The sequence below is a fragment of the Gopherus evgoodei genome, chromosome 11 (genome assembly GCF_007399415.2).
Source record: "Gopherus evgoodei ecotype Sinaloan lineage chromosome 11, rGopEvg1_v1.p, whole genome shotgun sequence".
Classification (NCBI taxonomy): domain Eukaryota; kingdom Metazoa; phylum Chordata; order Testudines; family Testudinidae; genus Gopherus; species Gopherus evgoodei.
In genome coordinates this window covers 29,471,984-29,499,389 of record NC_044332.1, presented here as the reverse complement: position 1 = coordinate 29,499,389, position 27,406 = coordinate 29,471,984, and the positions used below count along the sequence as shown (strand labels likewise).

The window sequence follows — 27,406 nt, the reverse complement described above, 5'->3', positions numbered from 1 at the left end:
AACCTGCCACTTTCTGTAGCTCCCATTGGCCGGGAACAGCAAACTGCAGCAGGGGGCCATGCCTGCAGACGGTCAACGTCAGCAAAATGTCTCGCGGCCCGCAATCAAATTACCTTGATGGGCCTCGAGGTTGCCCACCACTGGTCTAAACCATCCAAGACTGATGGCTATCCAGCCTCTTTTTGAAAACCTAAACTGAAGGAGCTTCCATGACTTCCCTAGGTAGTACATTTCATTTCATTGTCCTACTGTTCTTGCAGTTAGGAAGTTATTCCTGAAATTTAACCTAAATCTGCTATGCTGTAATTTGAACCCATTGCCCCTTCTCCTGCCTTCTGTGGCAAGAGAGAACATTTTTTCTCCATCTTTTTTATGTCAGCCTTTCCAGTAGTTGAAGACTGCTATCATATGCCCCCCTTAATCTCCTCTTTCCCAAACTAAACATACCCAGGTCCTTCAGCCTTTGCTCACATGGCTTGTGTTCCATCCCATTGATCATCTTTGTCACTCGTCTCTGGATCCTTTCTAGTTTCTCTATATCCTCTCTATACAAGTGGTGACCAAAATCGGACACAATACTCCAGATTTGGCCTGACCAGTGCCAAATAGAGCGGTACTATCACCTCCTGTGACTTGCATGCTATGCCTCTGTTAATACATTTGCATTTTTTGCAACAGCATTGCATTGATCATTCCTGTTGAGGTTGTGATCCACCACAACTCCCATTACTGCCATTCAAAGCAATTAAAACTTAGTGAACCAGCAGAAAAATATTACCACCAGTCCTGACTGCAGCCCTTGTCACATGGTCCCTTTGGTGCATGCAGCAAGAGAGGAGCCTATGGTATAGTGAGAATTTAGAATAGTCTCTGCTGTACAGTCTGCAATTTTACATTGGGAAGATGCACTTATATTTGACCTTACCATTGGTCCTGGCTCCCCGGGTTCACCTGGCGGGCCTGTGGGGCCAACACCACCCTAAAATTGAGCCAAAAAAGGATAAATATAGAATAGATTAAACCAAAGTTAGTAGTCTGGAAAACTATTACAAATAGTAAAAATTATACAGACACAATTAGCAACCCAGATGGGAATAATGACTGTTCTTGAGATAGTTTGGACCCACATTCGAACTCATGTCATGACAATGGAATAAATGAATACTCTGCATCCTAATCCCCTCAAACTTTGGAAAAGTCCTGAGCCACATGCACATTTTGCAGCTCAGCACATCTTTTCCCTATCTGAAGCTAGCCCAGTGATGATACTGAAGCCAGAGAAAGTTAATAGCCAACATTTTCTATTATTTAAGATTAAAATATGTGTTGAGTAAAAAGACCTCTTCTGGACCTGATAGCAAATTAATCTCTTTGGATTAACGTGACTGTCTTCTGAAGCCTGATAAACCATCACTGGACTTCTGTAGGTACCAAGATTCCTGACTTTCGGTGCAGAAGGTAACTCTGAAGAATGTAGTATTTACTTTAAACGGATTTCTCCTTTGTACGTCAAATATCAGGATGAACACTTCACCACAATAGAACAATAACAGAGAGCCACAAACCAGTGGAATTATTGAAGGAGTAAGGTAGTATTCAAAATTCACAGGGATGTCAGAATTTGGCCAGTAAATTTGAAACAAAGCTATTTCATTGATAACTGGAATCAGTTTAAAAATGAGAAAGTAACTTCTGACTTGAGCAGAAATTGCACATGCAACTAAGATCATGAGTATCCAGATGCCTGTGGTATAAGACTGAAAAATGGCAATGAAATAAAAGAGGTTATGTTGTAATTCTCTGGGTATAGTGCTCGGTGGCAACTTGTGTTAATTATGTAGTGCTTGGACTGTCCTGCCTAATTCCTTGTAAGAATTAGGGATAGGCTAAGACATTGCAGGCTACTCGTTCTATAAACAGGCACACAATTTGGGAAAACTTTAAGAAAGATGCATAACTGGTATTATGCTATCTCTGAATAGCAATATAATTAGCAAGGATCATCACTGTAAGCATCTGACAAAAAGACAATTACAGGCCAAATACACCTCAGGTGTAACTCCATCCAAGTTAATGGGATAGATTTGGCCCACTGTGTTTCATAGAATTACATAAGAATACAAGATCAGTTGATACTTTTTTAGGGTGGAATTTCTCTGTGTGCACTTCATCTTTATGGCTTTAAATCAGGAAAGCACTTAACCACATGCTTAAGTACATCCCTAACTAGCAAAGGACATACACTTTTGATGAAGGACACTTTCCAGAAACAGGGCCTACATGAACCCTTTAGATATCATGCACTTGGTCTGTTCTTATTCCTTTTGTGTACATCTGTGAAAAACACCACGGAACAAATCACTTACTTGTTGTCCTTGTAAACCCTGCGGACCTCTTGGACCCACTGGACCCTATTAAAAACACAAGCGCTTGTTAAATCGCTTAAAATAAATGAAATTAAATCATCTCACCATGTAAACCAAGCGAAAGAGCATGTCTGATGGTGACCTTCAAACTAACACTTCTATGGTCAAAGCCTCTGGAAGCATAAAGAGCTGATATTCATTGGACACTGGGCTGTTAGGTGCAGAAGGGAGTCAAAAGGGGAAGGGAAGAAGAGGAAGGGAGTCGAAGAAGAATCAGAACATTGGGACGCATGTAATTCAGAAGGGGTTGAAAACCTTGAATTGCTTTTTCTCTGTAGAGTCACTAAATGTAGGAGGAAAGAAACTCTCCTAGTTATGCTACAAGCTTGGAATGTGCGGTGAGGCCTTAGGTCCTGTGAGGTTTTGAGGCCTGCCTTACTCTACAACAAAAATGAAACAATCAAAAATAAACTTGTCAAGTACAAGGTAGCCAAATATCATGTTTAATTAATTCAAACTCAAATCTCTGCCTCATTATTCAAATGAGTAGAACTGTGGGACCAGTGCTGTACTGTGCTTATCCTGCTACACTAAATGTATGGGAGAGGGCCTCAGTAGTGTTTTGGGTCTGTGAAATCTTAACAACTATTTTTAAAGGGTCGAGTTTCACAATAATTTTTTTCAGAATTTCATGAAATTTTCCTATTAAAGGAGGGAAATTTAAGAAAAATAACTTATTGAATTGAAACCTCAACTCTGAGAGCAATAACAGTTTTGTTTGAAAGCAATTCTCACCCGGCTTCTAGGAATACTAGGGAAATAAGAGAATACTACAGGAGAGCAGAATTTGTATTTTGACAGAGTCACAAAGAATTGGTATCATGCAAGTTTCATGTTCTGTCTTAAATACAGAACCCCTGGTTTTCAGATGGGTTACATATTACATTTCCAGTACAAGAAGGGGTAAGGGAAGGAAACAGCAACAAACCAATAAACAATATTAATATAACAATAGGAACAAACAAGTAAACCACTTGTGATCCTGGGTGAGAATCAAATGTTGGCTTGAAATGAAAAGTGTTAAGTGCATTTACATGAAGGGAGCATATGGCATTTGGGTGGATGTCTTTGCTATTCATTCATTCCTTGCATACATGTTCTACTTCAGATCTGTTTTACCATACAGAGGTAGTCAATGTGTTCTCACCACTGCACCGGGCATGAATCCCATTTGACTACTGATTCCAGATTTCTCATCCAATCCTGCCATCTGAGCTGCAAAAGGCTGTAAAAATGAGAAGCCCAATTTTAGCTGGCAATTGTGTTCATGATGCAACAGTCAGAAAACTACACAACTGACTTTTCATTATTTATTCTGGCTCTGCAGAGCTAAAGAGGAAAATAATATTTTCGTCATAAAAAAAAATTTTTCATTCACTTAAACAGAAGTTGGATCACGCCCTCAAAGAGCAGCTGAGTTAGGTAACTCACAATTTGCACAATTGCTTTTCAAACCGTACTGCACTTTAAGTCAAAAAAGATTTTTTATTATTATTAAAGGAAAGATCTTCCTTGAAATGAGATACATTTCTCTTTACCTGACTTTTATGTTATACCCACCTTAATCTTGTCTGCAGACATTTTTCAGAGTTTTCTGAGCCTCACATTTTTTATTTTGTTTTTACATAAATGTCCCTAACATTTAGAAATATATGAAGCTAAGTGGACAATTAGCTGATTTTTTCTTTCATCTTAAATAATTACTTTGACCGTATTTCCCTTAGTCAGCAAAGCTGAAGAGCATCTGCTGTTCTTGTGATCCTGTGCCAGCGTACAAAACAAATTAATTAAAGCAGGGAGGTTTTTCAATGAACATGCATCCCTCTCTTGCCTATGTGCTTGTTGATATGGTTGAAAAACCAAAACCTTTTTATTTTGCTTATTTAGAGCCATCTCCTCAGTTGTGACTGAGGAGTACTCATTGTCCTTTGCACTCCTCTGACTCTATGGGTACACAGTGTCTGACTGGTCCCCTATCACAGTGCCCAGGTGCCTGAAGGCTTCCCTGTCCCGTTCCTTCCATGGGGCCATTACACAAGCCAGGATACTCTTAGAAGCAGGGGAGCTCTGGCCATGCCTCTTCCTACTACATTTTCTAGACCAGCTGCCACAAAAGATGGATGGTTTAGCAACCAAAAGACAATGCTGGGGAGATCCTTCGAGGGCTGGATCAGCTGGGTTTAGGGTCCCTGAGAGCAACATCATGAGCCAATGTGCAGCCCAGCATTATCAGTGCTTGATGCACCACTACATTACTCCAGTTTTACATCTGTCATCAGCGTAACTCCTTTGATTTCAATAGAGTTACAGTGCTATAAAGCCAGTAATGCAGTGGGGAATCAAGAAATATATCTTTAGAATAGCAACACATGACGTAATCTACAAAATATGAAAAGGAACAATTTTATTTCATGTTAACCCGTAATCAATCCTACACTTCATAGGATCTTGGTAAAGAAATGTCTTGCAGATCACCTAATCCACATCCATGCTGTTCAGGATTGCTCCCTACAGAACATCCCTGAATGCTTCAAAAAGCTTTAGTCTCAATAATTCCAGCGAAGGGGAATCCACTGCGCAACCAAGAAGGTGGCTCCATCATACTTTAAATAACTTAATAACAAATTGACTCATTGTCCAGCCTAAATTTTCCTTTGCTAAATCATCCCATCTTTCTCTTTATTCCTCCATGAACCATCATACTGTTTCTCTTCAGTCCCTTGGGCCTTGATCCAAAGTCCACTGGAATGGAAGGATTCCTATTGACTCTTATGCACTTTGTATTGGGATTTTTTTAACTGCTAAAATATACATACTAAATTCTTTCAGACCTTCCTCCAAAGTCAGCCCTTCCAAATCACTAATCCTCTTTTTGCCACTATTTGCATCTTTGACAGATACTTTCCACCCTTCCCATTAGCTTCTTATTTGATCCGTTTGTTTCAGTTTAATTAAAGGGAAAAGATTTCAATCTCTCACCCCTTCTCCAGCCATTTAGTATAGAGGAGAAGTGGATTAAATTACCTTGATGGTCTTTTCCAAGCCTACTATCTATGAGCATATGAAAGTAGTAAGTTAATATCCCCATCCTCTCAGAGATGCAACAGAAATTGAGAGCAAGAATCATCTTAACTATTCACAAAAAGTATCTATTCACTAATTAAACCTGTGCTGGTTAGAAAACTTAAAGTTAGAAGAGGCTGAAATAAATACCAACATATGTAAATACTTAATCCTGATTTACTGCATGTACAAAACACAGCCACACTGACACTCTGCAAATTTGATCACTTACCATCGGCTGGCACCACACTCACTATGTTTCTTCACCCATGGCCCCAGGTATCATTCATTTTAATCAGAATGGGTGGCAGAGATTAATGACTGGATAGGAATCATATCCACAACACCATAACCCTAAGTCATCTTTTGATGGCCAGTTTTGTGTCTCTGAAAGTCAGATCCTGTAGTGAATGGGAACTGGGGGCATTTGCACATTGCTAGATCCAAGTCCATCAGTCCCATACTTATGCATCTATAAAACTTACTGCATTCCTCCCATCTGGTCCTGAGTGAGTTGGATGCCCTGGGGGTCCAGGATCACCAGGTTGTCCAGGGATACCAGGTTCCCCATCAATCCCTTGAGGACCACGAGGACCCTAGAAAGAAAGTCACCAGAAATTAGTACAGATACATACCAAATATATTAGTGAGCTTCATTAGAAATTACAAACGTTTGACTATCTGTTCTTAAACCCAAGGGGAATGATAATATTTCTGCTGAAAAGGTCCTCAAGCAGACATCACCCCCATAACTACTCAAGCTAGTTAAGTCCAAATCTGACAGCAAACAGTTATAAAGGGATCTCACAAAATTAAATAAAATGGCAGATAAAATTCAGTGTTGATAAGTGCAAAGTAATGAACCTTGGGAAACATAATCCCAACTATACAAACAAAATGGTGATGTCTAATTTAGCTGTTACCACTCAAGACATCTTGGAGTCATCGTGCATAGTTCTCTGAAAACATTACTCAGTGTGCAGTGGCAGTCAAAAAAGTTAACAGAATGAGAGGAACTATTTGGAAAGGGATAGATAATAAGTCAGAAAATATCATAATGCCATTATGTTAATCTGTGGTATGCTAACACCTTGAATACTGACAGCAGTTCTGGTTGCTCCATCTCAAAAAAGATGTATTAGAATTGAAAAATGTACAGAAAAGGGCTACAGAAATGATTACAAGTATGAAACAGCTTCCATATGAGGAGAAATTAATACGACTAGGACCATTCAGCTTGGAAAAGAGACAACTAAGGAGGGGATGTGATAGAGATTTATAAAATCATGAATGGTGTGAAGAAAGTGAATAGGGAAGAATTACTTACCTCTCACATAACACAAGAACCAGGGGTCAGACAGTGAAATTAATAGGCAGCAGAGTTAAAACACACACACAAAGGAAGTACTTTTTCATACAATGCACAGTCAACCTGTGGAACACATTGCCATGGAATGTTGTGAAGGTGGAAAATATAACCAGGTTCAAAAATGAATGAGATAAGTTCATGGAAGATAAGTCCATCAATGGCTATTAGCCAAGACTGTCAGGGTTGCAACCCCATGCTGGGTATTCCTAAACCTCTGACTGCAAGAATCTGGGACTGGACAACAGGGGATGGATCACTTAATGATTGCTCTGTTCTGGTTATTCCCTCTGAAGCATCTGGCACTGGCCGCTATCAGAAGACAGGATACCGGGCTAGATGGACCATTAGTCTGACCTGACATGACCATCCTCATGATCATTCCTGGTCCTCAGACAAGAAGCACTGTCTAGAAGTAACAGCAGCCATCAATTATGGAGATAAATTAGACTGTTTTTTTTTAAAATATTCTTTTAGGGGCCCAGGAACAGTTCATATCATTCCCAAAAGGTGTTTATTGTGGCTTTAGAAATGCTTTACCTTGCATACAGTGTAAGTGTAGCAAGAATTACAGAGTAGATTTCAGTGAAGCTGAATGTTTGCAGCCTCCTATCAGAGACAGACCTCTAAATATCATGAATTTCCTGCACAAATGACACACAAGAACAGAGCTTGCCTAAACTTGAAATGCTAGAGCAGAGCAACTGTGCCACTGCAATCCTTCAGTGTAGACACTACCTACACTGACGGGAGGGTTTCGCCTGTCAGCACAAGTAATCCATCTCCCTGAGGTGTGATAGCTAGATCAAAAGAGAAAAATTCTTCTGTTAGCCTAGCACTGTCTAGGTTGGCTCACCTACACTGCTTTTTCACACCCCTGAGCAATGTAATTAAGCTGACTTAATTTTCTACTGTACACCAGGCTTCAGAATGTGATCTATACCAGTGAAAATACTAGGTTAATTGATGCCAAGGAGTTACCTCAGATTAGAAGTGGCATAAATTAGACCAGAATCTATCCCATAGCTTCTCTGAGTGACTACAGTCACATGGACATTCTAGTGAATTCCATATTGTCCCCTTTCCCGTGCATCCAGCTTGTATGAGAAGAAAAACTAAATAAAGAAGCAGCTGGCAAGACATTAGTGGAGTTAAACAGCCAAAAATCAATAGAAATATTTCATGGACATGTAAAAATCCATTTTTAAATGAATAAATACTTTGAAGTGTTTGCTCCAACCACCACTTTCACTTCCACCTACACATGGAGAGAAATGTTTGATTACAGTGAAGGAAACATTTTATGAGCCTTTGAACTTTGCTAAATCTCTATAAAGGGCCCGCAACCATAAAACTTATGAAATCTTCCTTAATGAGCCATCATTACAAACACATGCTGTACCGTTATAACCAGCTGGCTTGCGTTTATTTCTGTTTGATAAGGACTGTAATCATCTGAGGGTTTGCTGTGCATTGGAATGAGTGCCCCGGGAGTTGGGGACTGCATTAGGCTAGCCTATGTCTACCATATCAGCTACTAAAGAATTCCTCAAAACTCCCAGGGGACAAGTTCATGCTTTCTTTCATAATTCCAGTTATATAGTTTTTTCAGTCAGAAGTCGTGTGATCCCAGCAATGTGGGAGAAAAGCAGCCTTTTTTCCTTATCATACACATACACGCTGTCTGAACTTCAGTTCTAGCTGTTGACTGGACAGGAGCTATGGACTACAACAGAAGTGGGCAAACTACAGCCCGCGGGCCACATCTGGCCCATGAGACTGTCCTGCCTGTCCCCTGAGCTCCTGGCCAGAGAAGCTACCCCTGGATCCTCCCCTGCCATCCCCCCTACCCTGCAGCCACTCTGCTGCATGGGGAGCGCTCTGGCCCGCCACTCCTGCAGGGCTGCACAGCTTGCACCCACCCACCTCCCAGGCTTTCCAATAGGCCAGTCCTGATGCTCTGAGCGGCATGGTAAGGGGACGGGGAGCGGTGGGGTTGGATAAGGGGTAGGAGGTCCTGGGAGACAATCAGTGGACAGGGAGCACGGGACGATTAGGGGGTTGGGTCCTGGGGGGGGTGGACAGGGAGTGGGGGGAGGGGTTGGATGGGGGTGGTCAGGGGAAAAGGAGCAGAGGGGGTTGCATGGGTTGTGGGATCTGAAAGGGGCAGATAGGGGGTGGGGACCAGTCTGTTTGGGGAGGCACAGCCTTCCCTTCCCAGCCCTCCATACCGTTTTGCAACCCCGATGTGGCCCTCAGGCCAAAAAGTTTGCCCACCTCTGGACTAGAATGAGCCCATCCCTGTAGGATGGATGCGCACAGATAGTAAGACTACTAGAGTCTCCTCAGAAATCCTGTATTATTATTTAATATGTAAATTACAGTAGGACCCACAGGCCCCAGACAATATTGGGCCCCATTATACTAGGTCTTAAACGAACAGAGGTAGACATAATGCCAGCCTCAAACATCTTACAATCTAAAAACAGGAACAAAGTGTTGTTCAATTTTCTTTTCTTTGTTCTGGAATGAAAAAGACAGAATCAACCCATTGGAAGGAAGATATGTATGCCAATGAACAATGTGACAAGCTTTTCTAAAATGACAATTGATGTCCAACTTGAGATACCTTAAAGGTACCTTTAAGGTAAGGTGAGGAGCGCCTGCCACTTGAGAATCAAGCCTCTTTAAAATGTCTCAGGTTGAGCACCCAAAAAATTGAGGCACCCAAAATTACCAGTCATGTTTGAAAATCATGGCCAATAGTATTTATTTGTTGTCCCCAGGTGTTTTATTTTGTTTTGACTGGCCCACAAGCACTGAACCCTCCATGCTAAATGGAGTTTGAGGGCAACAATGCACTAGCTTTATACCAAAACATCCCTTTAGACACATACTTTGTGGTAGGAAAAAATATAACATGAAGCATTTTTTTAACCTCCAAAAATTCATCAGCTGCGACATCAACACTGTGGAATGAAAACTAGCAAATTGTGTGTTTATATTTATTTGGAAAGGACAACTAACCAGCTGGAGGTAGCTCATATTGAATGTTTTAGTTTTGTAAAACCATTTTGTTTGTCTCTGTACATCTTTTAGTAACTCAGCAAACATGGGTAGATTTTAAGTAAGAGATAATCCAGCTAGGCCACAAGGTGGCATCCTCTGAACATGCACACAGTTCATTGCAAATACAATAATACTGTGGTTATTTGTTACTCAGAAAACAAAAGATCAAAGTTTTGCCTTTGAAATTATAGTGAAAGAAAATAGTCCACAGTAAAACAGTTTCAAACCACAGTTTATCATACTATTAAGACAGTAATATAATTAACACCTACTGTACCAGTATACTAAGTGAAACTAGAGCCCTTTGAACAAGATTTAGTTTATTTTCAATCATGTAAAAACATTGCTTGTAAAAACTAAGAACAATAATGTTTGAATTCAAAGAAGTAACTGTTCAATCCCAGGAGGCAGACTGCGGAAATAAAGGTTGCTGCTGCTAAACAGACAGCTACATTGCTTCCTATTTCAAAACTTCTCCTCCCACAATGCAATGTATTTTATAAACCTACAGCTGCTAAACTCATCCACCAAGTGGCATTTCATCACATTATATGATTAACAAATAATCTGATGCCTAAAATAAAAGTTGAAAAATATAATGCTACTTCATTTACATCTAAATGTTTTTTGTTTTCCTTAAATGCAGGTCCATAAGGAAATAAAAAGTCAGCATTAGCATGGAGGCCCCCCTTTCCAAAAGCAGGCTCAAAATTTTTGGGGGGGGAGGAGTGGGGGTGGAAAGGAGTAAAGTATTCTTATGGGTCTCAGAGGTCTGGCCTTTGGTCAAGGACACAGGCAGTCAATGAGAACTTCCTCTGTATTAAAGGATGAGAGAGTATCCAAGATAAATTGAAATAATGTTGCTGTTTAAAATCTAAAAACCAGTTTAAAGCAGCTCCTGTATTTTTGCTGTGGTTTTGTTTCAATAAGGAACATGTTGGAGAAATACTCTACCATTATAAAGAATAATCCTACTTCAAAGTTTCCATGCTAAAACATTATGGAGCAGAGAAGAGAATTCTGAGATTGAAAGGATCCTTTTTATACCCCACTTGAAAGAACCTCAACTCCTTTGATATCTCCACCATTCCCTTTCAGCCTTTCTGTGGTTCATACCAATCATGCAGATGCTGAAATTCCTTTATTAAGCATTTATTTCGGAAATGCAGTCTTAATAATACTATTCACTGACATACTTCCACGTTCTGCCCTCTCTTCCATTTTGAAATACTCTAAGCCAGTGCTTCTCAAACTAGGGCTGCTGCTTGTTCAGGGAAAACCCCTGGCGGGCTGGGCCGGTTTGTCTACCTGACGAATCCGCAGGTTTGGACATTTGTGGCTCCCACTGGCAGCAGTTCACCGCTCCAGACCAATGGGGGCTGCAGAAAGCTGTTAACATCACCTCTGATACAATGTTGTCGCCATTAAAAAGTCAATATTTACCTTTAATTGCCTACAATGGTATGAGATACTTCATGTCTCATTCTAGGTAAGTGTCGGCAAATGATGACTAGTCAGTGGCAATGCCTCTAGACATTAGTCAATTGCTTCAAAGGTAAAATTCACGTTTCAAACTATTCAGAGAACTGGTAGATATAAAATCCTCTGGCCTTGTGATCTGTGTTTTGGGAGGTAGGTGGAAAGGAACAGGAATGTTTATAAGGCATTGGATCTTAGAGCAGATGTAAAGCAATTTAGCACTTTGAAGTCAGCCCTGCTTGTGAATACTGATTAAGTGAACTTGTAGGAACAGCATTTAGCAACTTACGGGTCTCCCCTTAGGTCCTCGTTCTCCTCTTGGTCCTTGTGAACCTGGAGGTCCCTAAAGGAATAAATAAAATCATTATATACATTGAGCTAATGATTTACAGAGTTTTGAAAACGTAAAATGAAATAATTATTAAAAAGTAATTTTATAAAAACAGCCCTTCTCAGGAAAGCATACACTCAATGGGAGGCAGTACTTTGGGTTTTTTGCTTTTTAAAAAGATGGACTCACTTCAAATCACTTCTTACAGAGTCAGGAAAGCGGTGTTGGACAGCAATATCATGAAAATCACAAAGAGCCTCAAATGCTCCCCATTTTTTCTCAAGCATATAGGTCCCCAGAGGTAGTAGAACTAGTGCTATTCCACTGCAGTCAGGTTACAGGATTTGGGCAGTCTACAAAAGAGGTGCTTGTCCTCTGTGCAATTCAGCATAGATTCCCTGTGCCAGAACACAGATCTGCACCATTGAGGCAGATCTGACCAGATCTGCACTTTAGCCATGAGGCCAGAAGCAGTGACCCCCGAGTGGCTCCTCTATCAAAAAAGAATTCTCCACTGTCATACTGGTGGTAGCATTTTACATCCACTTTGCTCTCACTTTGTGCAGGTGAAAGGTGGAAGGCAATGGAAAATCACACCCAAGGGATAAAATCCTGGCCCTATTGCTAGTCCATTGACTTGAATGGGGGCGGAATTCCACCCAACATCTCTCATTTATTTCTGAGGTGGGGAAAAGAAGAGAGAAATTCATTTTAGTTGTGAATGTGTTACTCCTGAAGAGCATCTTGACTGAGGTCCCTTTCATCCAAGGAGTGCAGGAAAGAGTGCATGCAAGAAAATTTCAGCCTAAAAAGGTACAGAGAAAGAGGGGTTCAGCATACATGCAATTCTCTCCCTGGGAATGGATACCCATCTAAATGAACAAGCACCAGAGGGTGGACACGAGAAGGGAAATGATAGGAGAAGCCACACACACAGCAGCCAAAGTAGCAACCAAATAGGGAAAAAAGTATAAACATAATCACAAAGCAGCAGCAGAAGGCAGTACCCAAAAAGGATGGAAAGAAAAAAGAGATCAGAACAGCTGCCCTGGGCCAGACGAGGTGACAGCAACTTTAATGATGCAAGAAGCATTACAGAGAAGTGCTAGATGCAGATCTGGAAAATAAGGAAGAAATGAATCCTTAAGGACACGGTTCACACTGAAGAACAAAGGATTCTCCAAAGGATACTAGGACAGGCCCTGCTGCCCTGAATCTCAGCAGACACATGCACATATACCAGGGTGGAATTGGGCATCAATCCCTACAAATAGGTCAATGGGTTCAGTATCCACAAGACACACCTGGTGGCCAAAACCACTCAAATAGGTGCTATGGCACTGTCCATTTGTTTTAGTGCCAGAAATCCCCTAGCAACCTGCTTTCCATTTCTTATGTGCTCCATCCTTTTCTTCTGTCCTATGATCTCAAGACCACTGCTGTCCTTTCCTGATGTCATTGTGCATGCTCAGCAGAACAACTGCATTCTGCCAAAGATTTTACAGCAGCTTAGGGCTGCTTTATTTGTCTCTCTCTTATATGTCTGATTCATTTCCATTCCCAGAGGGAGTATTTAGCATTGTCTGGGTTCCTCTGTCCATGTCCTTAATTTATTTTTTCATGCTCTCTTTTCTGTGGCTTCATAACTCCTGCTGCCACGTTCATTGGATCTCGGGGCAGTATATCAGAATTCCTGGCTATGTGTAACTCATTCCCTTGTGAGCTGCTTCTTACATCTTATTGTTATAGGCTAGTTGTTTTCTATCTTTTTTTCACTTGTAGACTCCTACAAAATTTCAAATGGAGGTATGGACTCCTTTGGAAATCTAAGACATAGTCTGCAGACCATCAGAGGTCCATGGACCACAGGTGGAAAACCACCGTTGTAGGCTACCTAACAGAAGGACTATATGGCCCCTGAAGTTTAGTGCCCTCTCACACTCCTCTTTCAATATTTATGGCTTTCATGGATGAGCATATCCTACCCCTGGCCTGTACCAATTCCTGCATAGGAGGATGAAAAATGCAACCTTCCATCCCCACCAGGTCCCATACTTGTAGCAGACAATATGTGGCTTCTGTTACAGCTTCCGACATACAGTACCAGGAGGTTCACTGGTTTTTGGACCCACAGGACTCTGCCCCATTTCTCTCCCTTCTCAACCAACCTCTGCATGCTGTATCTCAATTAGCCTTCAATGAGCTGTTCTCTGCAGCATACTAATGGGTTTAAATACCAGCACAGGGTCCCCAGTCCTGCTCCTTCCCTGCTTAGCGGAGTCATAGCAGTTACATTGAAGACAGGACCCTCCACAACCATGGAAGCTCAGACAAGGTTTGCCCCTTTATTATTATTTATTAATTAATATTTATTATTTGTATTATTGTAGTGCATAAGATTGCCAGTCATGCACCAGGACCCCTTTTGGAAAGGTGTGGTACAAACACAGATTAGAAAGACAATCCTTGCCCACAGAGCAGTCAGTTAATAGTTACTGCCAGGATGCTGATATTGAACCCAGGCATGCTAGATTCCTAAGCAGCATCTTTAGCCACTGCACCAAATTGCTACCCCTGACCAACAGCCTTAGTGCTAAAGGCCTACAGACAGACAGTAGCCATGCCCGAGGCCTCTAATTGGCTGGACAGACAGCACTCTCACTGGGTACCTGGACAATATAACAGCCCCAATAGGAAGGGGAAGCTGCCTGAGCAACAGCCCATTGCCTGCTGGTTGCTGCCTAGACGCCTTGCCTTGCTGCTTTGCATGATTGTCATTACTCCCGGAGGAATTCTGTGCCAAAAAATTAAAAATTATGGACAAAATATTTTAAAATTCTGCAAAATTTTAATTGTCAAAATAACACAGTATAATCACATCAAATTATTTTTGGACATTATTTCAAAATACCTGTCAGCAAGTAAGTCTGTAACAATACAAACAACAAAAAAGATTCAGGAAATGTTTTTTGGCAATTAGATTCCTTACTAGGCATATTAATACAGAACTCTGAGTAATAATTCATTTAAACTACAATACAGAACCGTATTTCTGGCATCCCTCAGAAGCAGTGCAAAGGCTTGGGGTGCGGGGTGTCAGGGTAATTGAGGAGCTGAGGGAGAGAGAAGAAATTGCTGGGAAGGAGCCTGGGTGTGAACTTGGAGGGTGGTTGGGTATGGATGGGAAAAGTATGGAACAGATTTTGAGGGGTGGTAGGGAGGGATTATTAGGGAGCTTCCCCCATGCAGACTCTGGCTGACCCCCTAGCCTCTCCCATTCAGTCAGGCATATTTGCCCCTGTCCTCACCTATGTCTGTGCCCTTACCCAGCCACTCTCTGTCCCTCTGTAGCTCTGCACCCCTCCCTCATCTCCATCTTTCTCTGTGCCCTCCTCCAGCCCCTGTCCCTGTGTCCCTGCACCCCTCCCCCTGTACCTCACCCCATCCTCATGTGTCCCTGTACCCCTACCCCTGTACCCCTACCCCATCCCCATGTGTCTCTGTGCCCTCCCCCAGCCCTATGTGTCCATGCACCCCTTCCCCTGAACCTCTCCCCCATCCCCATGTGTCTCTGTGCCCTCACCCCCCCCGCCCACCTGTCCCTGTGCCTCCACTCCCATTCAGCCCCTGCCCTAGCCTGTCCTCCCCCAGACCCTATCTCCTGACCTGGCCTGAGAAGCGCTGGCAAGGCAGCTCTCGCTTCCCACCTCACCACATCGCCCTCTGGGGTGCAAAAGGCAGAACTGCAGAAGTTATTTTCTACTGCAAGCGGCTTGATGTTCTTGCACAACAGCGCCGTCTGGTGTGGAAAAGGTGGAACTGCAGCAACATTTGGCAGAAGCTTTCTTCTGCGCAAAAAAATAGAAATCTGCAGTGCTCATTAAATATACACATGCGCAGTGGCGCAGAAGTCCCCCAGGAGTAATGACTTGACTTTCTTGCCTTGTCGCATCACCTGACTTTGCCTCCACAGTCCACTGACCCAGCCCCATGGATTGGCTCTCCCGGCTACCGACCCCTGAGAGAACTCAGGCCAGTGCCTCTGATACCAGTGAACCTCCTGGCTGCCCAACCACCTGCACACACTTGATTACTGCTCTGGACTTCCCCCTATCCTGCCTCACCCATCAGGCATTACAGTCATTTTCACAGTAAAAAAATGGAAATTGAAGAGACTGGAAATAATATAATCAGAAGAACAGAAGCTCAGACACTACTTACTGATGGTCCTGGGCGACCTCGTATTCCTGTAACCTAAACAAAGAGAAGACATGAGCTAAAACTTTCACAAAACACTAGGAATGCATTTGTCATGGCTACTGTAAGGAAAACTGCTCACTGAACGATGAAGATCTGTACAGTAAATTAAGCTACCTGACAACTTTTAGGATTTTGTAACCCCTTTTAAATTTCAGTACCTTTTCAGTACATAACAAGGACTTTGGAAGTATGATGATAATTTTATGCTGACTTTTTTCTACTAGAAAAGTGTGAATAAAGATTTTAAAAAGTGAGGGTGTTACTTTCTCTCTCTTTTTAACTTTTTTTTCACTTTTCCACTAAAAAGAGTTTTTAAAAGTGTTTTTCCACCACTTTTTCTCTTTTTACAAAAAATCGTATTGTCAACGTTTTCCAGGAGGAAAAAGTAAATCTGAGAGAAACTGGATTATTCTCACTTTCTCTAATGTTTTTCCCTTTCCCCATAGTTTTCTTATGGGGGACGGGGAGAAGAAAAATAAATAACTGACAGAACGTTGCAACTGTCACACAATTATTTAAAAAATATTTTGAATTCTGAATTTTGACCATTTTTAAAAAATAAAAAATGTCAAAAACAAATAGTTTTCAATCAAGAAACTGCTGATTTTGTTTACCAGCTCTACTTACGAGTTCTAGACCCTTCTAATATCAATCTATTACCCATTACAGTACACACAGATTCCAACTATGAAGAAGAAACTCACTACGTAAAGGTTTAATTCTGCAGAATTTTTTTTCAAAAATTACAGTTGACAGTTTTCAGTGGCACATATGAAATATTAGCTATCAAAAACTCCTGTTGGTTATATTTTAGGAATAAATTCTCCATAGACTTAATTTTATTCCTCACAACTAAATGCAACTATTAAAAATCTTGTTGTGGCAGTTGCTGGTGTTAAATAATTTACATATTTTCATTGGATAAGTGCTACAATTCTGTTATATGGGTGATTAATTTTCTTAAATCTCCTAAATTACAGCATGAGACATGTATACTTCCAAAAAGCACTGATAAAAGAAGAAGAAATTAACTTACAATTGGCACAACTCCAGGCTCTCCTTTTTGCCCCTGCAGGGTACAGTAACAAAAATAGCTCAGATAGCAGACTATTAATGAATAACTGTATTTATGAACTTTAACTGCCTTCTCCAACATTATTACTGACATATGATGCATACTGTGACATTAAACTTCCTTGCCTGGTTTACCAAGTAGCAATCTAAGTACATTCAATTTAGTTCCATAGAGGAAGGTATAAAGATATTATCCACTAATACTGCTACTGCATTTACTTAGAAGTGAATGTTTAGAGTTACTGAATATCTACAACCTAACACTTTAAAGATATAAATGAATGTTAAATACTTATTTGAGGCTAGCTCCCCTCTTAATAGGTTATTTATTGGAGGTAAGTATTTAAATTTGCATTTTTTCTAAGAGATCTTACTACAACACATTTTCTCCCTGCTTATCCTCACACAGTGTGGTATGTTACAGACATTCTCACACCAACAGACAACAAAAGTATCTTATCAGGAGAGAATGCCTTCTACTGTATCTATAGTGACATACCACTCAGGGTGGTCAACAGTGGGTCAAAATTAACCTCCAGATCCAAACACTCTTGAACTTTGGAAGGCTGAAAAGATGTAAAATGAGCTATTTTTTCCTGTTCAGGACCATCTCCACTGTGGACACTCATGTGAAATCAGATAAGGGTTGCTAACCCTATGGGAATTGAGTTTCAATTTTGCTCTGTTCTTTCTCTGATGAGATATAGTGTTGAGTGTTAAATAAAGTAATGCTGTTAGCTGAGCTCTGTTGTGTCAATTGAACTATTACAGTAGTGAAAGTGGAAGGGATGCTGGAAAGATTTTTATATTTTTTAAATATGTATTCATGACACATAGTGATCAAATAAGTGCATAACTGAAATAGAGCTAAAGAGCGTTTGCATGTTGACACTTGTATGCAATCTCTAGTGATTAATGCAAAGATCTAATTGATCCATGGTCAACTTCATGAATTAATTAAATATAACAGCAAATGTAACACACAGAGAATTCTTAATAGTATTATTTAGGTAGTATGAAGCTGTTATAATACCCTGCTTATTAAACAGGTCTCCATGTTGGGACTCATTACACCAGCACTCCAGGATATGAACCAACTACAAATTAGTTTATGTGTGGAATACAAGGTGCTGAAGCTGGGATTTTCAGGAACCTAAGGGGATCAGGAGGCGTTGGGGACCTAACTCCTTTACAAAATCCCAGCATAAAGTCTTAAATAATCTGGATTCCTTTTATCCCTGTGTGATGCTGCTAGAGATGAAGCCAGCTGAGGTACTACAGCTGGAACTTCCTTGATAAAAGAGAGGAGGTTTCTGGGAGGGTGCTCTCCATAAGGGAACCTAGGTTGTGGGCCCTTCCACCCCAGGGTTTTGTAACCTACGAGATAGACTGCAATCTCCCCAGGCATTAGGAAGAAGGTTCGGTGAGAACAAAGAGGTTTCATTACTAACCTCTCAGATGTAGGAGGTTAATTATTTTATGATGTCTGCTGGGACATGTTGATATATCCACTAGCCAGAGTGAGATGAGCAGTCTTTGTGATATTTTACTATATAACTGAAATTATCTAAGTGCCGCAAGTAAAGGACTGGAGCCTTTCTAGGGCTTTAATACACTTAAAATGATAAAAAGTAAAACTTACCTTCCTTCCTCTACCTATAAAAGGAGCAAAAAAGGAAACAAATTAGTTTACTGAGAGAAGCAAAACATTCTAAGGAGTGAAAGGAGGTCTGTATAGCCAGAATGGTGCCACATGGAGGCATAGGAAATAGTCATTTTGCCAATGGGGAGCTTGAGAAGTGCCCAGAGGTACACATGCCCCACCTTTCTGAATGGGGATCGGTAAGCTGTGGAAGAGTTCCCTAGATGCCCGTCCTCTCCAAGTGTTGGACAGAATAGGAAATAGCATGTTTAATACAATTACCCCAGAACAGCAAATGACATTTTAATGGTGTCCCACTGTATGTCCACACTAATTTCCCCCTTTCCGTAAATGAATACATCTGGCTCCAGGACTCTTTAAGAATGCTTAACACTATGGTGGGATTTTCAACAGCGCTCAACATGGGCTTAACTCTGCTCCAACTCAAATAAATGGTGAAATTCCCATCAACTTCACTGGGAACAGACAGACCAGCACTTTTGAAAATCCCACTCGATATCATGGTATTTGACACTGATTTTTTTTTCAAAAGCTATAGACGATTGAATGATCTTTGAGTTTTTTTGTCAAGTATTTGCAATACTCATGTACAGTCCCCACTGGCAGTGAGTTCACAGCTCTGAGGTGAAGCTGATAACAAAAATCTTTAGGAGGAATATTTATTAATATCGTTAATAGCATCAACACATTCCAGAATGTATCCATAATGCTCTTCTTCTTTGAAGACACTCATCCATGGCCTAATGCCTCCTAACGCACAGCAAGTATGCACCATCTGCTTATTAATGCATGCCATGTCTTGTCTTATTGCTTAATGATACAACTCCCTCCTACGTTCCCTTTAGCGTTACTCCACATTATTTACACTAACATAACCAGGAGTAATTATTTCCCTTTTTCAAATGCCTTTAGATGATTATATAGTTCAAATAACATTAAACACAATGTTAAGGCGTATAGAATGAAAAGTTTAGAGATTTTTGTTCAGAAAGCTACCCCATCGTTTTTTTCAAAATTTTATCTTAATTTCATGGGTCTGAAAAAACTGAACTGCAAATGTGACAAAAACAGTCTTTAATGTAAAATTACTTGTATTTTCTGTTTCTGGGCCTGTACAGAAGAAAAAAATTGAAATAAGCAAAAAAAAATAAAGAAATGAAAAATATTAAAAATTAAAAGATGAAGAAGATGAAATAAACCTTTTTTTATATCTCGTAAGAGGTTTAGTTTGGCTTTGACTGAAGAGTCAGGTTTACTCATCTGGATTTATTTGTCCATCACATGCTTTCACACTCTGAAATTTCTTTAATTGTATTAAACAATTTTTATATTTACACATATACAATTTTAGTAGGGAAAATAGGAGGTGTGTATGGAATGTAACTATCAAATTGGTATGTTTTTATAAAGATAGATCCAAACAAGAACCTGAAATCCAAACCTCATAAAGATTCCAATAGGGGGATTAAGATCAAACCTCTGGTTATGAAGTGACCTCAACAGTATTGGGTGTGTGTAAGAACTGCAGCCAGAAAGGAACTCTCTTTCAGACCCAGCTGAGATACAACTCAAGACAGCAAAAATATCACTGGAATAACCATTCTATTGAGATTCGAGTCTAAGACTGTGGAAATCTCATGAGAATAGCTGATCTCACAAGTTTGCTTGTGAGAGTTTGCTGAACCTGAACTTTAGCCTTACTTTTGCATCACATCCAAATGCCAAACCTTGGGCAGATCTGCATCTGAACACCATCTCCTTTGCTCATCTCAAACTACCATATCAGAGATGACATTGCTCAAAATGTCAGCTTACCAGGCTTCTTGTAAAATAAGGAATCTAAAGTAGCCTTACCAACATTGCCTTCAAAACCAACACGTGCCGTGTTGGGGCACACAGGACAGCATTCTCCTCGAGGAGTCTGAGGGTTCTCACATTCTAACACATCCTGACACTGAATCTCATCACAGAGAATGGCTCCATTGTCACAGACGCAAATCTGGCATGGTGTAGGCTTCCAGATATCCCTGTTCAGGTACATCTGTTCATTTTGAGTGCAGGCTATTTCTTCAGCATCCTCTTCTAGGAAAGAACAAAAAACACTTTTTAGGCACTTGCAAACTGCTAAACCACAGGAAGAGTGTGTTAACTGGGAACAGTATGTTATGGGACCAAAAAGCACATGAGAGATGATGACAACAGTTCAACAATGGAGTAGAAACCAATCCTTGGGACTTTAAAAGGCTAACTCTTTAACCTCTTTGATTCATAAATTTCAAGGCCAGAAGGGATCATTGGTGATCATCTACTCTGACCTCCTGTATAATAGAGGACATAGAACTTCCCCCAAATAATTCTTAAAGTATATCTTTTTGAAAATTTTGATTTAAAAATTATCAGTAATGGAGATGCCACCATGACTCTTGGTAAGTTGTTTCAAAGATTAATTACTCTCACTGTTAAAAAATTACACCTTATTTCCAGTCTGAATTTGTTTAGCTTCAGCTACTAGCCATTGGATCATGCCATACCTTGTCCCTGAAGAGACAATTGTCAAACATTTGTTCCCCGTGTACGTACTGAAATAAAGTTACCCTTTATTATTCTCTTTGTTAAGATAAAGTGGTTAAGCTCCTTGAGTCTATCACAGCAAGGCTCATTTTCTAATCCTTTAATCATTCTTGTGGCTCTTCTCTGAACCCTCTCCAATTTATCAACATCCTTCTTGAATTGTGGACAACTAGAACTGGACACAGTATTCCAGCAGCAGTCACACACAGGGGTAATACTCCTACTTAAGATTCCTGTCTGTGCATTCAAGGACTGCAGTAGCCCCTTTGGCCACAGTGTCAAACTTGGAGTTCACGTTCAGCTGATTATCCACCATGATCCATAATCTTTTTCAGTCACTGTTTCCCAGGATGGAGTATCCATTCTGTAAGTGTGGCCTATATTCTTTGTTCCTAGATCTATTCATTTACATTTAGCCATATTAAAATGCATATTGTTTGATTGCACTCAGCTTACTAAGAGATCCAGACCACTCTGTATAGTACTAACTTGTCTTCTTCATTATATACCATTTACCCCCAATTTTTGTGTCACCTGCAAACATGATTTTGTTTTCTTCCAGGTCATTAATAAAAATTTTAAATAGAGTAGGATCAAGAACATATACCCAGGGGACCCCACCAGGAACACAGCCATTCGATGATTGTTCCCTGTTGACAATTACATTTTGAGATCTATCAGTTAGCCAATATACTTAATGGCATGTTAATTGCATATCTTTCTAGCTTTTTTAATCAAAATGTCATGCAGTACCAAGTCAAATGTCCTACAGAAGTCTATGTTTATTAAGTATCAGAGAGGTAGCCATGTTAGTCTGGATCTGTAAAAAGCGACAAAGAGTCCTATGGCACCTTATAGACTAACAGAAGTATTGGAGCACAAGCTTTTGTGGGTGAATACCCACTTCGTCAGACGCAACAAAGTAGGTATTCTGATTAAGTGGATATTCACCCACGAAAGCTTATGCTCCAATACTTCTGTTAGTCTATCAGGTGCCTGTAGCGAGGCGGTGTGGCTCCCCTCCTCCCCAGGGAGAGTTGAGCCCCATCAATCACCCCCCAGGGCGGAACAGCCGGGAGGAAGTCCCGCCCCTCAAAGGATCAGGCGGCGACCCGGAAGGATAAAATCCGGGCCTCAGCCCTCAGTCAGGTCTCGGCCGCCAGCAGGAGCAGACGTGTCCGCTGACTCTCCTCACCGGGAAGCCGCAGAGCCCCGCAGTCGCTACGACGAGGAGCTGCCGGAGCTGCCCCGCAGTCTCTATGACGAGGAGCTGCCAGAGCTGCCCCGTCCCCACGACAGCCCCGAGGAGCCACCAGACCAGACCTGGTCCACCGTCCCGGAGGTATTCCCGGACCTACCGCCCTGCCCGGGCTGGGAGGAGCCCATGGTACTGGACACCCCAATGGACCAGGCAGGAACCAGGGGGGAGGCTGGAAGTAGCCCGGGGGCAGCTGACTATAGTCAGGCTGCAGAAGGCCCTGCGCCTATGTCAGTGTGTTTTGGTCAGGACCCCCTTCCCCACTGACCGCCACTAGCAGCGTCAGCCGCTATTAGGGCCCCGGGCTGGAACGCAGTGGAGTGGGTGGGCCTGCGTTCCCCCTGCCACCCGTAACCAGGTGGCAGACTCCCTCCCCCGCCCCCCCCGTGGCCACTGCTCTGCCCTGCTCCAAAGGGCCAGAGCTGATAACTGTGTTTGGTGCCCCGCCCGAACCAAGGGCTGGGCCCCTGTTGACTTTGCCACTGCTCTGCCTTGCCCCAAAGGGCCAGAGCCGATAATCGACTACTAGGTTTGTTGGGGCCCGCCCGACCCAAGGGCTGGCCCCCCGTTATTGAACTGTGTCGCTGTTCGGCCCCGCGTACAGGGCCCGAACCGCCGGAGAGGACTGAGGTCCCGAAGATACAGGCCCTCGGACGACAAGACAAGGCTGGTGTGGCTCCCCTCCTCCCCAGGGAGGGTTGAGCCCCAGCACCCCCTCGTCCACAGTGCCACAGCACTCTTTGTCACTTTTTACGTATATTAAATCAGCACTATTACCTTTATCAACCAAACTTGTAACGTCATCATAAAAAATATCAAGTTAGTTTGACAAGATCTATCTTCCACAGACCTGTGTTGATTGGTATTACTTATATTACCTTCCTTTAATTCTTTATTGAGTCCTGTATTGGTAACATTTTGCTATTTTACCACTTTAGTTCTTGATTACAAAAAGTCATCATGGACTGCACAAATCAGCTATAGTTTAAGGGGTCAACTCACAGCTGCCTTAACCTTTCAGTGTCAATCTGTTGGCATAAAAGGGCTGTAAAACTGCTGTAACCATCACTGGGAAATTGCACTTAATCGCATAGAGGGGTTATTCGAAGGATTACTAAAGAGAGGAGCCAGTGTAACAATATGCTGCAGCTATTCCCTGCTGCTGAGGCCACAGGCGACAAGATTCAAGTTAAGGTTGCCACTGAGACAGCTGGAACTTCACTGAGGGGGCAAAACCTCAGAGTGAGGAGCTATGAAAGTGGTATAAATCCGTATTTGCCCTTCTCCAATCAGCTCTAGTGCCAAGCTCAGCTTGGGTGCCAGGATGAATCAGGCCTTTAAAACGCAAGAAATGAATGGGGGCAAAATATGTAGAAAAATGTTAAAAGTATAGAGGAAAATCTAAGACTTTCATAGTAGATAAAAATAATAGATTATAACTATTTATATGTATAACTAGAAATTAAGCACAAAGAAAAAAATTGTATTACCCATGCACAGCTTACATATACATGCTATGACACGCATTGTGAGGGAAATGCACATACCTGCTATGACATTTCATAAAAATAAAATCTCATAACAGGTGTATGCAGTGTAGTTGTAGCCATGTTGGTCCTAGGATATTAGAGAGACAAGGTGGGTGAGGCAATATCTTTTACTGGGCCAACTTAAAAAGATATTACTTCATCCACTTTATCACATGTACACATATTTCCTTCATGTTACACACATCTATGAATCTACCTTTTAACCTTATCCACCACTCCAATTACTGGCCTGTCTCCTTTTTCTCTTCACTTTTAAACTCATCCAATGTGCCATTTACAGTGAGTTCTTCTTCAGATCCATCTGGATCCCATCCAGACTAGTTTCCTCCTTCTCTACTCCACTGAAACTACTGTCACCAAGGTTTAATAACCTGTCTTGGCCATCTATCAGGGCTTCTGTTCCATCCCAATCCTCCCTGAGGCTACTTTTGATACCACTGACTATTCTTTCTTTAATATTTGGACCCACTTCTATTGCGATGGCTCCAAGCAGCAGCAATGATGTAATGTGGGAATATCCATAGATCATGTAAATATTACAACTTTATATTATCACTAAGTGACCGATCACCAGCTGACCATCCTACTTATTCAGTGTTCCCATTCCACTACTCTGTTATCTGCTTTACAGTGTAAATTCAATGGGGCAGCGACCACGCTTTCTTCTGTAACTGTACACAATGCCTAGCATATTATGGAGGCTATCAGAAAAAAAAAATCTTTTTCAACTCTCAGTTTCACAGCTCCTTTCATCCTTCCTCCTAAAACAGTCCCATGCTTCCCATCCACCAAAGCCTTCCCTCTCCTTAATCCTACTCCTTCCTTAATCCTATTCTTGAAACTCTTTCCTACACTGATCTCCACAGCATGAGAATCCTCATGCCCTCCTATGACCAATTTGTTGCCTGTATTTTGTTTTTGTCTCTATGAATTCATAGTCTTGCTGGGACAAGGACCTTCTTGTCCTGTTTATTTTGTAACGTGATGAGTACATTTATAAAACTGTGGGTGAAATTCTGACTCTGTTGACTTCAACAGGAGTTTTGCCACTGTCTTAAAGGGAGCCAGGTTTCCACTTTATGTATCTATAATAGTCAATAACATTTAATTGTAAGCAAAAAGGTATAACAATGAAAAACACTGATTCCTATTTTATACACATGTCCTTAATATTCTACATGTATAAGAAGAAATATATATATTTGAAGTTCAAAACTTTTTGTCTCTCCAGTTTCACATGGGAAAAAGGAGACAAAGCAACTGAACTAAGAGAGAAGGAAAAATATAAAAGTAAAACTGAATTCAGCCACTAGCATACAGCCTTGAATGCAGATATCTTATTTATTAATTTATTAATTATTATTATTATTATTACTACTACATGAAGGTAAAAATTAGCAGCACAAATCAGAGTGCAATTTCAGTCAAACTGTTCTCTGCATTTCTGTTAAAATTAAAGCCAGATGTAAAGAGAGAAACACAAAACGATACATGTGAGAAATTTGGGGATTTAAAGTTTGTGCCCTTGCTCAAGTCATTTTATCATTGTCAAAGCAAGGAGAAATGGAACAGATGTATCATTAACTACTACCCACCAGCACTGACTTTTGTACCTTGCTAATAGAAACTGAAATCCTGATTTCTGCACAGATCAACCAGTGTTTTTAATTGGGTTATCACGTAGGCTGGCAAAATGACTCCAACTATTGATGCAAATGTTCAGGAGGAAATGTTGTCACTGTGAAGTAAACACATTGCTGATGTGTCCTGTACAGTCCAGTTATGACACAGTGTAAACCATTTTCTAAGCTGTAGCGTGTACTCTGGATCGCATTCTTTTCACTTCTCCCCTGTGTGCATGACATAATGCTCTGACATATTGAGCCTTTTTCCCCAGATGTCTGGCATATGGACCACATCTTCCTTAATGGGTCACCATTAGAACTGGTGACCTAGTTCAGATGAGAAGCAGTTAGGATAAATGAAATTTCTAAGTCACTAAACCCGAAATCAGCAGAACTTCAAATAAACCACATAACAATTGCTTTGGCATACCACAGTTGGGCCAGATTGTGACCAGCACACGCAGGAGTTTCTCTGGGCTGGTCTACATTAGGGGGGAAAATCGATCTTAGATACGCAACTTCAGCTACGTGAATAACGTAGCTGAAGTCGAAGTATCTAAGATCGAAATACTCACCATCCTCACGGAGCGGGATCGATGTCCACGACTTCCCCTGTCGATTCCGCAACTCCATTCAGGTTGGTGGAGTTACGGAATCGATATAAGCGCGTTTGGGGATCGATATATCGCGTCTAGATGAGACGCGATATATCGATCCCCGAGCAATCGATTGCTACCCGCCGACAGAGCGGGTAATGAAGACATACCCTCTGTCTCACTCACACTCTATTCTCTCTCTCTGACACACACACACATAGCTAACTTTCTGGAAAATGTAAGCTGAAACACCAGGCCTATTACTCGGTACTTCTGCAGGTTTGCTGAAAAGAAAAAGTCCACAGCACAATTTAATCTTGTTCTCTGTTCACCCTCGTCTAGTCTCATATTTGTCCTTCAACTTGTGGCAGCAGTACTATATGTGGAGATAATGGGCCATGTAACATAGAGCCTAAGAGAAAAATTGTTAATCTGCTCCAAATACCATCAACCTAGCAGAAAAGATTTGTTATCACCTGAATGTCTGACTGATGGGAGAGGGAGAAATCTGAAACAAGCAGCCATTCCAACTCTGACTCATCTCTGCTTCTAAACATCACGTACACATTTTCCCATAGTTCCTCATTATACTGTACTTTACTGTCAGGCCTAAATTATAGCCATTTTATCCAGTCATATTCAAACTGAAATGAGGGTTGTTTTAGTTTGTCTATTTCCTAGTTTGGAAATTAACACATAGCATTCGTTTATACAATACAAGTCATGCATTCTTTGGGTCATTTGGCCTTTTTATCTTAATGATTATAACACAGGGTGCTGAGACTTGAAAACCGGCTTTGGAATGTCTAGAAATGACAAAGTCATGAAATAACAGATTAACTGCATTCTCTCTTCCCAACCCAAAACAAATACTGGCCCTCATTCTCTTCTCACATATACTGGGTAAATCAACAGTAACACCATTTAAAACAACTGGAGATGAGACCCAAAGCATTATGTAGATATAATAGATAAATGTACAACAGATACAATGTGTTGTATTTTAGGTAATCATTTATCCTATGGGAGTCCCACTTTTGTCTTGAAACATTATCAAAACCAAAGCCAAACAGCT

At 41.2% G+C, this 27,406-nt stretch overlaps 1 protein-coding gene across 4 annotated transcripts in view; it reads right to left on the bottom strand.

Moving 5' to 3' along the window:
* COL5A2 (collagen type V alpha 2 chain) overlaps positions 1-27,406 on the bottom strand; it is a 337,654-nt gene that overhangs the window by 76,598 nt on the left and 233,650 nt on the right. For all 4 annotated transcript variants that reach the window (XM_030579765.1, XM_030579766.1, XM_030579767.1 and 1 more), the window contains 9 exons: positions 20,586-20,813; positions 18,711-18,724; positions 17,031-17,063; positions 15,956-15,988; positions 11,693-11,746; positions 5,975-6,085; positions 3,574-3,651; positions 2,367-2,411; positions 926-979 (listed from right to left, as the gene is read on the bottom strand). In XM_030579765.1, coding sequence (XP_030435625.1) covers positions 926-979; positions 2,367-2,411; positions 3,574-3,651; positions 5,975-6,085; positions 11,693-11,746; positions 15,956-15,988; positions 17,031-17,063; positions 18,711-18,724; positions 20,586-20,813 — 650 coding nt within the window. The remainder of the gene's footprint in view (positions 1-925; positions 980-2,366; positions 2,412-3,573; positions 3,652-5,974; positions 6,086-11,692; positions 11,747-15,955; positions 15,989-17,030; positions 17,064-18,710; positions 18,725-20,585; positions 20,814-27,406) is intronic.